At 40.4% G+C, this 16877-nt stretch overlaps 1 protein-coding gene across 2 annotated transcripts in view; it reads right to left on the bottom strand.

Moving 5' to 3' along the window:
- Nucleotides 1–1006: 1006 nt before the first annotated feature.
- akt3b (v-akt murine thymoma viral oncogene homolog 3b) overlaps nt 1007–16877 on the bottom strand; it is a 35403-nt gene continuing 19532 nt past the window's right edge. For both annotated transcript variants that reach the window (XM_072383628.1, XM_072383629.1), the window contains exons 3-14: nt 15005–15130; nt 14813–14924; nt 12046–12190; nt 11689–11820; nt 10628–10693; nt 10468–10536; nt 9627–9749; nt 9383–9511; nt 8710–8924; nt 7351–7438; nt 6490–6592; nt 1007–4092 (exon numbers count right to left, since the gene is read on the bottom strand). In XM_072383628.1, the coding sequence (XP_072239729.1) occupies nt 4007–4092; nt 6490–6592; nt 7351–7438; nt 8710–8924; nt 9383–9511; nt 9627–9749; nt 10468–10536; nt 10628–10693; nt 11689–11820; nt 12046–12190; nt 14813–14924; nt 15005–15130 (1394 nt within the window). In that variant the 3' untranslated portion in view covers nt 1007–4006. The remainder of the gene's footprint in view (nt 4093–6489; nt 6593–7350; nt 7439–8709; nt 8925–9382; nt 9512–9626; nt 9750–10467; nt 10537–10627; nt 10694–11688; nt 11821–12045; nt 12191–14812; nt 14925–15004; nt 15131–16877) is intronic.

Genomic DNA, 16877 nt, shown 5'->3' on the forward strand with positions numbered 1-16877 from the left:
GTTGTAATCCGGTCTGTATTTAAACAGCTTTTGAGGTTATGCTGCCTAATTATTCCATCCATTTTCAGCAATCGGTCAGTTAGCAGCTAAACAGCCACAGTGCATGATGCTACCACCACCAACGCTTGGTCCAGCCTTCGTTGGGTTGAATACTTTTCGCACATTGGAGCCAATATACCATTCCCATCTCATTTGACCAAACTTGAATCCAAACTGCAAAGTTAAATTTAGCCCTTGGTTGTTCATTTTGAAGCAGGCATCTTTCTGAGGTGGCAGCCTCCTGGAACATGGCAATGTAAAACCCACCTGACTGTAAAGGGTAACACTGCCTTTCCAACAGCTTTCAGTTCACAGCAGGCCAATGTAAAGTAGATTCTGGGATGTTTTTCATCTGGACCCATTTCCTCTGAGTATGACAGTTTGCCAAGGTATGGAAGAAGACGTAAAGTGGGTACAGTTTCCACTAAGATTTACAACTGTGTGAAATACAGTCCGGTATTTAGAAATGGCTCAAAGGGATGTTTCCGACCTGTGTGAATCAACAATCCACTTTCTCAGATCTGGACTGAGCTCTTTGGACTTACCTGTCGTACACCATAGATTAAGCCTGAGTACTGTCAAACATCTTTTTTTCCATCAACAGAAAAGCTACCAGCAGCACAGAATCATTGGCACTACCAGAAAGACATTTTGGAACTTTCAGCACCACTGAGTGAACGATTGGATATTTTAAATCTAAATGTGCCGTTTGTTCTACGTTATTAATCTTTAGGTAAAAAAACAAAAAGCCCTAAAAACATCCAATCTTTTGCCTTAATTTTCTTTCCGTGCCTGTGCTGTAACACTACATGTCTTAGTCTACGGAGCTGCACAGTGCTTTCTTCTACATTCACACAGCGATGGACGCATCAATAGGCAACGTGGGGTTCAGTGTCTAGACTTCAGAAGCAGCCGAATTCATTTGGTCCAACTTCAACTGATCCAAAATAACAACTATAACAGCAGAAACCCTGAAATTGATTTATTTAATTCAAAATAAATACTACCACAGCAATGCAAGTCCACTTTTGTGTTCTTGCTCTAATGTTTTGGTAAGAAAAAAAAATATAAAAGAAAAAAAAAAGAACTTCAGTTAATGCATCCATCATTATAATCATCTTTCAGTCAACTTTTAAAAGATGTCTTTAAAAAAAAAAACATCCAAGGTAACTTATGTAAAACATTATGGTACAAAAAGGTGGGGAAAATGAGCAATGAATGGTGGAATTAATCTAATGAAACCAGCACTGCAAAAGAAAAGGTAACTCTGCCATGGTCCTACTTTCAGTAGTCCCCCCCTCACTGATGGAGAAAGGGAGACGGACAGAAATTGAAAATGTGGACGCCATAGTTATACTCATGTCCACGCAGAGATTTCAGGAACCGATCGTTTTCAGGGACCACAGTGACATAAGGAAGATTAGGGTGGGGTTTCTCCGTGGAAATATCCTTCATTAGCAATAGTGTGTCAAGTTAGCAACTTAAAAAGTGATCAGTGGTTGATTCTAGTCCTTATATATTGTTTTATATATATATACACGTTTTTGAATGAGTGATTCCATCTTTAATCTGCTATTCTCACTGGCAAGCTCCTCCTAACACCCCCTCCCCTAAAGAACAGAACAGAAAAAAGGCATTGCATAAATATATGAAGAAAGTTGGGGTGGCTCAACTTTTCCTAGCAGTACTCAGTCTTCATGAGTGACCTCAAGTTTTCTTGTGATCTGTTACTTAATTAGGAAGTGATAATTCTGTGACACTCATGTTTGATGTGAAATTGTGTGAAAATTCAGATTTCTTCTGTATTGCTAGAGAAATCCATGGCTCTGGAGCTGGGTGCCTCATTTCTGGCAGTCACTGTGATCAATTTAACTTTCTCAATGGTTTTCCATCTAAAACAGTTTGGGCATGAATTTCTCTGCTGAATTAAGACTGAACAGTGACTCCTGCTGGCTGCTGCCGGTGTCTGCTCTCCGGGTTCCTGCAGTAAACCTTTCCAAATAAGTCAGCTTTTCAGTCACTGCTTCTCTGCTCTTTACATTAGCAATATTCTGTAACAGTATTATCAGAAAGGGTATTGGAAAACATCTGAACTCTTCAATCACCCTAGACCTTTACAGGAACCCTAATATTGTTAATGACAGCAGTACTCTCCATGAACAAATCAAATCTCAAATGTTTTCAAGGTAAAATAGCCAGTGAATGTACGGCGTAGAGACACTTCGTATTCACTACAAACTCATTGAGTTTTTCTAGATAAATCAAAGATTTTCAGCTTTTTAAGTCCTGTCCCACAACTATCAGGCCAGTAGTTGGTAAGACTCAAAGTTTGTTCCACGCAGCAGACTGCAACATTGTAACAAGAGAAAATTAGATCCTATACAGGATCAGTGGGACCCTTACCAACCACCCTAGATGACCAGCAGAATCTGTAAAACTTCTCTTTTTCAATTTTCAGTTTTCTCACACAGGGGTCATGAGTGAGTAATTTGTTCACAACATAACAAAACTAGGATATCTGTTTTGATGGATATCCTTCACAAACCCTGCATGCATACAAAGCAGTGGCTATTACTGGGGATACTGAGACCGTGTCCTGTTCAGTTGTCTGGCAATTTGCAGCCATTGTACAAAGTAATTATTTCACAAGTTGATTTCAGTGTTTTTTGACAGGTTTTAGGGAAATAAATACATATATAAAAGACTTCAAATTATAGCAGCATTTCTTCAACCTCAAAATTCATAGAAAAAATAATAACAAGGATTTACATACAGAAGGTGCTGCAGCATAACTGAAACAGAAATAAAAAAAAAAAGAATTGGTGGGAGCAGGGTTTAACTAAGATGGAGGTGTGTGTTCACCAGCAGGTGCATCACCTGGCAGACCTGCTGATAAACACACACCTGCAGCTGCAACTCTGATGTCTGTTTTCAGAAAACACCACATCCCAGTCTGTTGGGGGTCAACTTCAGACAACTTTGAAGTTTAAACATGCGTTTTGTAAATCCATACGTACTTGCGACATCTCTGTGTAAACATCCATTCCTTTAGTCCTATCGCGATGATGAGAGAGCAGAGAAGACCTAATTTCCCTGCTGGCTGTGGAACGTTTCAATGGTTAGCTGTGTCTGGTTGACATGGTTGTGCTGTGGCGCTTGAATGAACTGTGCTATTTCAAGCAGTTTAGTGTTTTAGAACAAGGAACATGAAAATAAAGTGACACAGCAAGGTGGTCATTTTCCCTCTCCCTCTACTTTTTTTTTTTTTTTTTTTTAAAACCTGTAGACTTTTTTTTTTAATTATTATTGAGGAATGTTTACTGCCATGGCAATTTTATGAGGAAGATATATTGTTTTATTTTATATGCATGAACCATGAGTCATGCACCTACTCTAAGCTATGAATGACCTTTAACAACCAAAAACTTTCCCAACCTCTCTCTAAAAAAGGAAAAAACACACCTTGTACATAACAATATGAAACATCTGCACACATAAGGCAACATTTTTGGTTTCTTGTTTCCTAAAAAGCAATTCTTCCAAACCAAGGGCAAACAGTCAAAAAGAAGAAGAAGAAAAAGGTCACAAACAAAAAAGATTATTGCAAAATGGGTCAACAAATCAATACTGAGAGGGACAAACAAAACAAAAGCAAACAAAAACATTGCCTTCTGCAGTAAACAGTGCTGAAAATATGAAAAAAGAAAACTTGTGTGTGGGAGTGGGGGGGGGGGGGGGGGGGGGGGGGGGGGGGGGGGGGGGGGGGGGGGACCAGCTTGAGTCTATCCCACTGTGCAAAAACCTCTTTTTAAGTCCCTAAAAAGACTTGTCATCATCTGCGAGGTGGCAGACGAGAAGAAAACGAAGGGAGAATTTTTTTTTGTTTGTTTTGTTCTCAAGAATGGCTACGTGTTTTCCTCAAAATGGCCACGAAATGGGACAATACTGGCTGGCTGGGCCGGTGTGCTCACTCCCGCCCGCTGGCTGAGTAAGAGAACTGTGGAAAATGAGGCCTTCGCTCATTGTCTGCTGCGTCCATTCCATCCTCATCATCTGTGGAGAGAAAACACAGATACCTCAGAGCCAAAAAAAAAATAAATAAATCAGCTGGCTGACAGTTCCCTGTAATATTGACTTTTCACATGTAAAGAGATGCACGCCATTACAGCTTTACCGTAATTAGGAAGGTATGTTTGCATACTTACTCCATTAGCTGTACTTCAGGTTTAATGCTAATTTCATACAAACAAATGGGCTACTGCCTCTGGCTGTGTCACATCAGTTGTGATCTTAAGAAAAATAAAATAATGCCTGTTGCACTTTGTTCTGAAACATATATCTGAAATTACTGCCTGTGACAAAGTGGGTGCGCTTTCATCTGTTCACCACTTGTCCCTTATACATGTACCATTAATCCTTATTTTACATTTTGCTTTAATTTGCCACCACCATTGTAACCTTACTATCCCGGGTTCGTTTGTGCTGGTATTGTGATACAGTTGTCTTTAGGTATTTCCATGGGGTTTTATTGGGTTGCAGGTTTCAGTGTTTGGACGTTTTTGTTCACATTGAACATTATTTGTCCTTTGTTTGTCAGGAGTGTTATTTGTCACTTCCTGACTTCTGGTGTTGGAGGGTTTTCTTTACTTCGTGTGTTCGACTTATTTTGATGTAATGTATCAGAACTGATGTATTTTTAGTAGTTTTGATTACGTTTAAAGTTGTTGGATTGGATTGAAATGAGGTTACTCTGTAAATTGACCTTTTGGGAATAGAAGTCTAAAGCTGAACAGGTGTGAATTTAATTGTATATGGGAAGTTAGATTTTGGGCTCCAGGGGACTTAAGAGGTGATCAATTTTGAATGCAGTTGGCCACTACATATACGTGAGTCTTGTCTATGCTGAGAGATTTTCCTCAGTGTGTACTGGAGGGAATTGAAAAGAAATGACTCATCTTAAAGACGTTTAAAGGTCTGCTGAGTCTGTCTGCCTACCTTCCATCTTTCTTGACACTTGAGCTAGACTCTTCACACAGGTTACATATACAAATCTCCTGATTTGCACCTAAATCTACACCATCAAAGCCATATTCAAAATCTTTTTGTATATTTGATACCACTATCATACTGCTCATATGTAGGTGTAGATTTGCAGTCATCCAGGTCACAGTAATCCTAAGAGCTTGAACTTGAACCAGTTACACCTCTCATCTGAAAGACTGATAATTTGAGACTTAAAAGTTAATGAGAAATCATTCACATGGATACTGCATGTATCTGTATGTACCCACAATAGTGGGGAGTGAGCAGAAAGTAGCACACAGGTCAGCAGAAAGGAAAAACTCTCCCCAGCACATATAGCACATGCACACAGTGAATGCTCTGGAATATTTAATGCCATGTTTATACATCATCTGACCCGCTGACGTTCCAGAGATTCTACAGGGGGGACTGGGTGGAAAATCTCTGTAAGAGATGTGTTCCCACATGCCACTGTTCCATAATATCTCAAGAACATTTCAGGACTCCAGTGAGTGTGTGAATGCAGCTCAAGTGTGAATGTTCTTTCAACAGCTAAACACAGCCTGAAACTCCCCACCAGGAAGTTAGAACTGAAGAGGCTTTTCAGATGAGAGGTGATTAAAAAAAAAAACACTAGTTACCTTCTATTCAAGCTCCTAGGATGATCATACCGGTCCACTATACTTCTATGCCTGAGTAACTGTGCGGACTACGGGAAAAGTTTACACATCAGTAGAAAAAGAAGAAATGATTTCATTTGTCTGCCAACAACTCCGGTTTCTGGTAAATTTAAGATAAACAGCAACATGCCACCAGGTTCAAAGGAGGACTTTAACAGCTTACCACAAACTATCAATTTCACTGTTCATTAAATACAAAACTTCTAACATTCAGAGATTTGGTCAGTTTTTAAAAACGGAAACATCCGAAGTGTGGTTGAGATGAGACGTATTCGAAAACAAACTGCAGACCAGTGCAAAAGTGTGTGTGGGGGGGTGATATTACAGTCCTAGGTAGTGAGTAACTGAGAAGACGCATTATGAAGTTGGTTCATATTGGATACTGTGTTGAAGATAGTTAATTTAAAAGGCGATGAGATATTTTCCACATTTTTTTAATTCTCTCTCATCTTTGGTCTGATCCATTCTGAAAAAGGTTCCACAGAGTTTCTGAAAGACTGAAGTCGAGTCCTTTAAGAGGTTTAGAAATGTAGTGCTGCACTTCCATGAAGCTTGTTGTTTTACAAATGGATACATTTTCATTTTAATGTCGTAACAGTTCCCACCTTTTCATCTGAAATAAATGAGCTCATTGAAGTGGTCAAACTTTCCTTGAGCCAATAAACACACTGAAAGTAGTCCGTACCCATGAGAAGTAATCCACTGTTACACAGTGATCAACACACAGGGCTTTTTAAGGTGTCCTTACATTTTTCTGGCGGAGTTATGGTGATGGTCTGTGCTGTGAACTCCTCATCGAAGTAGCGAGTGTCGGTCTCTGAGCTGACCTGGGGCTGGAAGGGCGGGACCAACTTGAACAGACCAGAAACGGGTGAATGAGTACGTTTTTTTGGCACAGCTTCGGCAACACATACACAACAGCTAAATCTAGTTAAAGAAATAAAAAGCAGCCATCAAGATAATAACAGAAATCATTCAGAGGTTATTTTCTAAATATAGATAATAAGGCTTCATCCACTATATTAATGACATAATGACTTTCATTTCACGTTATTTTTAGTAGTCTTAGGGAATAAAATCTGTAATGACTTAAAACGTTTGGAAACGTATCTGATGAGCACCATTATTTTTCTGCTGATCAGTCGTAACACTGAATGTGATGTTTAGGTGCTGCATTAATGCCTCACACAGGTTCTGCTACAAATATGTTCTTCTCAGAACTTCCGTCTTGCTTTTATTCGCACTGGTTCTTTGTACAAGTTTAGCGGAGCACTAAAAGGAACTTAGTCATTATTAATGTCATTCATTACTCATTATTCTTTAGTGCTTTTCATGCAACAAGTCAAAATGTCCACTGTGAAAGCTTTCAGAAAAAAACTTATCTTATGGATGAAAACACATATTTCAGAAGTTAAATTCTAAGTCGAAGAGAATTTGTGTCAAAATGGAAGAAATTTCTTCCAGGAGTTTCTGCGATATCATGGAAGAACACACACCTTTCTGTTTTATTTCAGTAAGTACACCCCGACCGCACTTCCTTTAGAAAATCAGGGTATCTCAGATATGCCGTTTGAATTGCCACTACGATGGCATCTAATCCCGCTCTCACCTTTTTGTCGTAAACGTCCTGCCAGTCGACTGTGCCAAAGAAACTATGCCGCATGATCTCCTTTGCATCATCTGGTCCACCACCAAGCCTGTCAACAAACACACAGAGAGGACAAGATGTTGAACTTTAAGTCCAATCAAATGTGTTCCGATAGAGTCTTTGGAGGAGGATACTGATCCCATAATGACTTGTCACTCCGTGAAGCTGCTCTTTTCAACAGTTTTCTTATAAGAGATGGAAAACGCCTCAGGGATGAAGTGTTGGATGCTAACAGGACTTGCCAGATAGTTTTTCTTACTTACTTTGATGTACATGACATTTCAAGATAGATCATTCTAATCATTATTGAATAGGCCACACTTCAGTCGTGGCTTTGGACCTGTTCTGTTGACTGATAATGGAAATAGAGAGACAGATATGTGTTTAATCATTTTGGGGAATATTTTCCTGTCTGCCTTTTAGGGGTGACACACTGATGCTTAATCACACACCGTGTCATGACAATACTAAACAGCCACTCAAGTATTTCACTTGTCATTCATGAAATCTGGCAACGCATCTTCTTCATGCAAACCACATCTGTGCAAAAATCCAGCTGATATCAGAAAACCTTGGGCTTGAATTTCAATAATACTTTATCAATAATAAGAAGTGAGAGGAGATAATTAAATCATTTTGAGAATATAAATAGATTGATACAATGAAAGAAAATATTCCAATAAAAAAGAAATAATAAAACTGTTGCATTAACAAGAGCTTAAATGAATGCAGCTGAAACAGAATTTCACAATCAGTTACTATTGCAGATTATTTTCACTTCACTTTAATCAGCATTAATCATCACGTAAACATTTCTAGATTTTTGTACACGTCTTTATGGCAGGTTCGACCCTCCATACACCACAGGAAATGCTCACATTAACGTAAACAATAAGACCAAATGAGGACAAAAATTTGAGCTATTTTGGATTTTAATATTAATTCTAATATTTTATTTTCTGTACTTTGTAAGACTTTGTTTTTTGAAGAGAAAAATGCTTTTTCAGAAAAAAATATACTTTGAAGTCTGATTTCTGAAAGAACAATTACTAATGTACTTATTTCAAGGAAAATAAAGAACAGTGAAGTCAATTTTACACGCAGGTTTTCCTTTAAGCCACTTTTTCACACACGATGTTGAGCAGGATCTTCCTTCACCCACGGGCCAACCCTCTGGACACATACTGTAATCTTACTAGAACACAACTGTAAGTGCCAAAGTTAGAATTTAGCACCTCCATGGCACACTTGCTTACTTAGTGTAAAAGCCTTGACGGTAGTGTTGGTATGAAGGAAGTTTGGGAGTGTTTATGTGAGTACCGTTTGTTGGGGTCCTTGATCAGCAGCCCTGACAGCAGCGACTTGGCATCAGCTGACAGGGTTCGTGGGAACTTGATCTCTTCCATAAGGATAAGCTCAAACAGCTTCTCGTGGTCCTGGTTGTAGAACGGCAGGCGGCCGCACATCATCTCGTATGTCACCACACCCAAACCCCACCAGTCCACCGCCCGCCCGTAGTCATTGTCTTCCAGTACCTGACAACGTTCAATTAAAGCAATTTAGCCGATGGATACCAGTATTAGTCAAAATTCATCTGAAGAAGTTATTATTACGTACAAGCTCTTCACCTGACATTAACACACTTTTCAATGATTGTGGATAATAAAATGTCAAACGGGAAACTAATCTGACGTCAAGCTCCAAGATCCACATTAGAAGTGAGATCAGTTCCTGATATTTTCCTATAACTGGCTCTCAGAGTACATCCACGTTGGACTTTGTGTTTGCTGCTTAGTAACAAACAGCGAGAATCAAAAAGAAAAAAACCTAACCTGATCATTCAGGACAAAATCAGAAAAGTTTGATATTACACTTTAAAACTTTCAGACATCTTTCATTATCATATTTTCTGTTTGAGAATTATTAACGACCACAGTAGGTTTCATCAGTCCAAAGTCCTCATAAGTAATTCTGAAAACCCAGGCTGTCTGACCTCAGGAGCCAGGTACTCCGGTGTTCCACAGAAGGTCTTCATGGTGGCAGTGTCTGTGATGCCTTCTTTACAGAGGCCAAAGTCTGTGATCTTAATGTGGCCATCTTTGTCCAACATGAGGTTCTCCAGCTGATGGGAAACAAAAACCATTTTTTCCCATCAGTCTCTTTATACATGCTACAGCAGAAAAGGGTGTCTGACTGTGGATGTTCTTCAGGCCTCTCTCAGAGCACGTGTCATTTACCTTCAGATCACGGTAGACGATCTTGGCAGAATGTAGGTAGTCTAAAGCAGAAACTATCTCAGCACCATAGAAACGGGTGCGGTCCTCTGAAAACACTCTTTCTCTTGACAAGTGGAAAAACAGCTGCAAAGAGTCAACAACAGAAGTTCAGTTTAAACAGGGTAATCCCATTAAACCAGGTTTACATGACCAGATTACAAGCCTGACTGTCACTACCTCTCAGTTTATCTTTGTATTGCCAGTTCACTACAAAAAAAAAACTGTCATCTCAGGGCACTACAGAGAAAATAAACAGGTTCAGCTCAAGTCCAACTGAACACGTTCAATCAAAGCCACTCAGTTCAGTCCAATTCTGTCGTAGATCCAGATCAGGAACATTATGTTAACAGATATGTTGCATGTTGTACAGTTCTAGGTTATCACAGTTCTGTTTTAATCAAGGCTTAACGCTCCTCCCCAGCCTCTGTCTTTCTGTTACCCCTCCTCCCCCGAGTGATGCGTCGAACAGTTTGATGGCACAGGTGGCGGCAGACCACAGAGACGAGGAACAACTCTGACAGGAAGAGACACCCAGCAGAGCTAGACCAAGGAGGGCAGCCATCTCTACCGGCCATTTTTCATGTTCAGTTTTGGAGAATGCTGTAGTTCTTTAGTGAGTTTCACCAGAGGGCTTGAACTTAAACACTCTGAATCCATCAACAGGCTGATACCACCAACATACAATCACAATGCAAATGCAACACGGCAAGGCCTAAAACACAACCTCTTTCTTTAATGGCTATTGAAATAACTTGCATGTATAAAGAGAAAATAAAAACATTCATTAGTAGCGGCCTCCTACCTCTCCTCCGTTGACATACTCCATTACAAAGCAAAGCCGGTCTTTAGTCTGGAATGAGTACTTCAGAGACTGCAACACAATATGAACAGTATGAATTCTGTCAGCTGTTCCAACATCTTTTGGACAAAACTTGATAATATAAGTGCTCTGTTGTACTTACAGTTAGGAATGGATGCCGAGTATTTTTCAATACCCTACTTTCTGTCAGCGTGTGAGCAACTTCATCCTGTGATCAAAGAAAAAAGATTAGAGTGACTGAGATCAGAGGAACTGCAGATGGACTGTAGCTGGTTGATCATAGTGTTAAGCATCTGGACAGCCTCTTTCTGCCACATACAGAAACATTGGACTGCAACATGTGCACATCTGCACTCCTGCGTTTCAAGCTGGGCTGAGCAGCATGTTAATATTAGATTGCTGCATCAACACACAGCTGTGCACACTACATGAGTCTGTACAGCGTTTGGTGCTCATCTTAGCTTTTTAAGTATCCCACAATGCCAGCTTGGTAAAACTTTTATAAAAGATTACACCAGAGTCAGGTTATCAATACTGGTTACAAGCTCCACTGTGAAAATTGTCTTGCAAAGCCTAAGCTTCACACACTCTCACACACCATAATTATAATTTCCTATGTTGCGAATAAGATTGAGATCAATATAGAAAATAATATTCAGATGATATTTTTTGCCATATTGCCAGCAGCCTTTGAGCTCTGCAGCACTGATGCAGCCCGGGCATGGACACGGTCAGCTGAGGGTTTCAGAACCACAAAAACTCACCATCAGAATTTGATCATTTTTAGCACATTTCGCCAAAAAGGCAACGATCCTGCACAGCCCCAACATGAAGTCAGTTCCAAACACAACTGACATTATAAACCTATTGCTTTGCAGGATGAATGATGAGTTGACGCAGGACACAGTGTTTATTTGTTAGACAAACTTGATGGAATGAAAATGCTTTCCGTATGCTCTGGTGGTAGTCTATTACTCTGAGAATCCACTTGAAAAATGGGCTTGTTGCCACTGAATGCACATGGTCTTGTTCAGCCACAGTGTATGGAAATGGTAGGTACCTGGGGGAAAGATGCAGCCCGCACCAAGATAAAGCAATTATAATATCATGTAAAGGGTAATGCAAGAACGTCCCTAAAATATGAAAGCATGTTACTCTCCCCCAACCAATAAAACAACAGAACTAAAAGTAGATCATCCAGACCTTGGCTATAATGACTTCCTTCTTGAGGATCTTCATGGCATAGTAGGTGCCGCTTGCCTTCTCTCTCACCAGAATGACTTTTCCAAAAGTGCCCTTTCCCAGAAGCTTCAGATAGTCGAAGTCATTCATTGTCTGCACAGAAATACAGAAGAGAAACACAAGGAAACAATATACCATGCTCCACTCAATACTTCCATCAGCTGAAACATTTTCTTCCACAGTGAGGCAGAAAGAAACCGATATCCTAAAACAGTCAAAATTCTCTGCCTCCTGCACCATTTGCTACACTCAGTTTTCCAACTTTTCATGTCTCTGTCACAGCAGTTGTGAGATAAAAGTACAAAAACATTTGTGCACCTTTCTTTTGTAGTGGCTGATGGAGGTGTCCATCTCCTCCTCGTTGACGTTCTCTATCTGAGAAGTAGGGCTGCACAGGATACCCTCCTCCTCCTGCTTCGCCAGCGACTCTGCTACCATCTGGATGGCCTCAGCCCATTCATCCCTTGAAGAAACAGTAAAGGGTAAAAATATGTTTGGGTTTTTATATTTTCATACAGCTACTTATTGAGCTACTGTGGACCAACCAGGACTTCCAACCAGAAGGTTCCTCGGTTTGATCTCCAGCGCATCCATGTGCTGAAGTGTCCTCAGGCAAGTAACTGAACCCCATATTGCGCTTTATGTTCATTGGTGTGTGACTGCTTACAGCCACAGTGGTCAGCGCTGTTTTCTCTACAGAGTATATACATATATAATAAAAAGCGCTGTATGCTTTGTAGAATGGAAATTCATAAAGAGATCACTTCTACTCATATTTCTCGGATTATATAGGTTATAGATGATGGCAGTATCTGAGATGTTGATAAAAAAAATCATAGCGTTTTTTCTGGTCTAGTTCACTGCTAAAAGCACTTTGCACTACAAGCCACACCCACACACCACTTTTTAGTCTGTACAGCTATGCTGTGCCTTTTCTCGATAACACACATTCACACGCTATGGACCACCGGAGCCCCAAGGACACTTCGTCATGTGTCATACCTTAAAAATCTCATACTGCAATATTTTCCTAACAGAGCACTTTGCTCTCAGACTGCAGGTTTCCTTGTGGTTCCCAGAGTTTCTAAAAGTAGAATGGGAGGCAGAGCCTTCAGTTATCAGGCCCCTAAAAGCAGAATGGGAGGCAGAGCCTTCAGTTATCAGGCCCCTCTCTGTGGAACCAGCTGCCAGTTTGGCTTCAGGAAGCAGACACCCTCTCTACCTTTAAGATCCGGCTGAAAACTTTCCTTTCTGATAAAGCTTATAGTTAGGGATGGCTCAGGTGAGCCTGAAACATCCCATAGCTATGCTGCTATAGGCCCAGAGTTCCGGGGCTAACCGGAGATTGGTTCAAAGAGAAGTGTCGGTCCAATCTGATGGTTTTCTTTTTTAATTGGCTTTATGTATGAATTAGACTAATTTGGCATTGAATTAACTGAATTTCATTGGATTATGATTGTGTTACAGTGAATTGGCTTGAATTGGATTGTATCTTTGAAGTGTCTTGAGATGACATTTGTTGTAATTTGACGCGATATAAATAAAATTGAAAAACATTGCCAGTTAACTCCTGTTAATATCGAACCCTTAAGCATCAGGAAACAGCTCATGTCTATTTCACCATATGAATATACACACAACACGTGGTATTCAGCCCTATACCCTGGTTTCCTGAACTTTAACCTCACTGCACAGACTGACACTTGTGTGCACTGAGGAAAATTTCACTTTTTTTGCTTCACACATGGTGACTGTTGAAAGATACTCGCAGATCACCCCAGGGAGTGAGAGGGACACCTCATTGTGGCTTTAAGTTGCAGGAGGGAAGGTTCCGACTGTTGTTTGTGCATTTGTTCCAAACTGCAGCTCACCAGCCCTTCTTGGAGCCTCTAGGTGGGGTCCTCAAGAGGGTGCCAACTGGGGATTCCATTGTTCTCCAGGGGGGACTTCAATGCCCATGTGGGCAATGATAGAGTGACCTGGAGGGGCGTGATTGGGAGGAACAGCCTCCCTGATCTGAATCCAAGCGGTGTTTCGTGTTAGAACGAAGAGACAAAGAGAATTTGACTGCTTCCCTAAAGCGAGACATCTTGTTTCCAGGCAAAAATGCTTTTAGGTGATGCCCAACAATTACAGATGGGTCGAAGGCCTGACAGTTTTCTCTTCTTAGAAAGCAAATCGTACAAGGCAACCCAAGAGGTTTTTGACTAGAGATTCTGTGAGTTGGGAGAGGAAAGCGAAAATCTACGAGATGCAAGACAAAGGGAAGATGGCAGGTGTCTCAATGTCCAGCAGCACACTTTGGACAAAGTATCAAAAATGTGAGGAGCACTTATCAAATCAAATCAAATCTTTATTAACCACGCAAGAGGAAATTCTCTCGATGCAGCAGTAAACAGTACACATAGTAAATTATATTATTGACAACAAAATAGAATAGAGGATAAGCCAGAATAAATATATATTCACAGAATAAACTGGTTATGAAACAGTTTCTTTTTTTTTTTTATTGTGCAAATCAACGCTGAACCCAAATGGATAGGTGCAAACAGAGAAATGTTTATGTTTAGGCATTTGGCAGACACTTTTATCCAAAGCGACTTACAGGTAGGCAGGTACCTGGAGGTAGTACCTTTCATGCAGGGGATTTGAACCAGGGTCACCTACACTATCCAGTCCAAAAATGAATGTGCCAACACTGTCATCGGTAGCCCAAAGGAGAACTGTTAAGGAGTTTGATGGTGAACGGCAAGAAAGAGTTCTTGAACCGTTCTTTGTGACAGTGGAGCTGAATCAGTCTGCTGGAGAATGAGCTCTGCTACTTAGCTGATCAAATGTCAAAGAGTGCCATTTTACTTCAAAGAGACGTAACTGAGAGGGGTGGGATAGCATATCTGCATTACCAAGCCAAGCACCCTCCCCTGCTAACTTGGTCACCAGTACAACATTGTCTTCAGTAGCATAGAATTTAAACGGTTTCTTTTTTTACCTCTTTTGCGAGGGGTACTACCTCTGGCAGACTGCAGGTTTATAGACACGCGAGTTAAAAGAAAATCTGATGAGAAGGAAAAAGATGAAGTCTCACCTCTCATCGGGAGTGTCAACATGAAAAGTCCTCTCGATGACAGTGGTCCACTGCAGACAGCGGATAATGAAGGTGTTTGGTTTGGGCCGCTCTGTCTTCATCAGCTGACATTCTGAAAGTACCAGATGGGCTGTGTTCAGCAGATATTAGTTTGCAGTGATTTACAGCCGTCACAGTCTGCTTGTGTCTTACTTGCTACAGAGAAGTTATTGAGCGGGTAGGCCAGGTCTGAATCCTGGGGTTTGTCCTTGTAGCCAATAAAAGAGCCATCTGTCTTCAGCAGAAAGTAACGCGGTCGCCAGTTCTTGATATACTCACCTGCAGGGAGGAACATAATGAGTGCAGTGGGTTACAAGCTGCCATTACAACAACCATTCACCTATTAAGTTATTACATTCTACAAGCTGTTGAATGCAACTGTGTCCCAGAGTTATGTCGCATGTTGGTATTGGCTTCATATTTATTAATAAACTGTTGATGTTTTTAAAAGGAGGCTCAAGACTCACCTTTTTAATCAGGCTTTTATTTGAGTTTATCGATTTTCTTTATTCCTTTCATTCAAACTTTTTATCATATTTAATTTTTGTTCTATATTATTTTACTTATGTTTTAACTCCATGTTTTAGTTAGATGTTTTAACTATATGAGCTGAAAAGCATTTTATCTATTTTGTTCATTTTATACCCTTTTATATTATTTAACTGTTTTAGTCTTTCAGTTTTTAGCTCCAGTGTTTCCTCATGGGGGCCGACCACACTGGGAGCTGCTTTTGGTCCACTGACGGGTGTACTGTCCTGCAGACTGCTCTGGCCCGGGTGGCTGGAGGACTCTGCACCTTGGTGTGGGGCCTCTTGTCTGCCCGGGTCGGGACTGTCTCTATGGCGGCGCTCCCTGTGGTCGTGGGCCAGGAGCCCTCTCAGTGTAGTCGGCCCCCCCAAGGTGTCTGGGTGCCGCGATGTCTCTGTCTGATAGGTGCTGTGGGTCTGAGCCTGAGTCTGTCTCTCTGGGTATTTATGGGGGTGGGAGGGTTGGTATGTTTTATCATTGTTGTTTTTAGCCTCTGTGAGGCACTTTGTGTTGCTTTTAAAGTATAAAAGTTGCCATATAAATAAAATTGGATTTGAATATATTATTTTAAGGCTTCATTTTTTTCCCATAAGCAGTACATTACATGTCTGTTCAATTGATGCCATTTTCATAGCAAAGCAATGCATTTGTTTTTTCTCTGATATTACTGTATTTATCTTATGGGGTCCAAGCTGCGGGGGCTGGGGAAACCAGATTGCTTTTGTTTAGTTTTTTATTAGTATTTTACCATCTGGAAAACATGTGGGGCAGTCTACACTGTTTTGAGTTTTGAGAAAGGTATTCTCTGTCATAAATCCCCAAAAATATGTGGAAATAGTGGACTTAAACAAAACAAACAGAAGTGTTCCCATGAGCATTTGTTCACAGATACACAGCAGAAAAGTGCAGGTAAAACTCTTTTTTTTGACCCATCTGATCGGCCAGTGACAACTCAACCATAAATCAAGCTGTTCTATCAGAAAGCAGGTGGTTCTGTTGCCTCCAACTCTGATGAAAGTCCTGAAAGTGAAGTCTTCCCTGGGTTATTAACCCTATGCCTTATACAAAGAAAGATCAGAACCACCGTTGTAATATCCGTTATCTTTGGATAACGGTTCAGGTTTTGTCCAGAAGCTGTTGGGCTACAGTGACAAACAATTCTGGTCACCCTAAACCTTTGGTTCAACATTACTTGCTATATAATGTAGTCTATTAAGCTTGATTTTTCATTTTGTAGTCAGAAAGAACTATATTTAAAAGCAAACCTGCTCTTTGTTCTCTCAGTGGCAATGCTATTAAGTGATGGACCAATGGTAAGACAAAAAAAAAAACAAGTATGATACTACTGCAGTGAAGAGGAAAGTGTTAATCATGCAAATTTCAAATTAATATGGTTACTAAGTTTAGGCTCAAAATCTAAAAGGGCATTCTCATCATCCAATGTTAAACGATCCATGACAAAGTGACAAATAGCCTTCAGTTGGTAATACTAGTGTAG

The sequence above is a fragment of the Leuresthes tenuis genome, unplaced genomic scaffold, assembly GCF_036924035.1.
Source record: "Leuresthes tenuis unplaced genomic scaffold, fLeuTen1.0.hap1 SCAF_4, whole genome shotgun sequence".
NCBI lineage: Eukaryota > Metazoa > Chordata > Actinopteri > Atheriniformes > Atherinopsidae > Leuresthes > Leuresthes tenuis.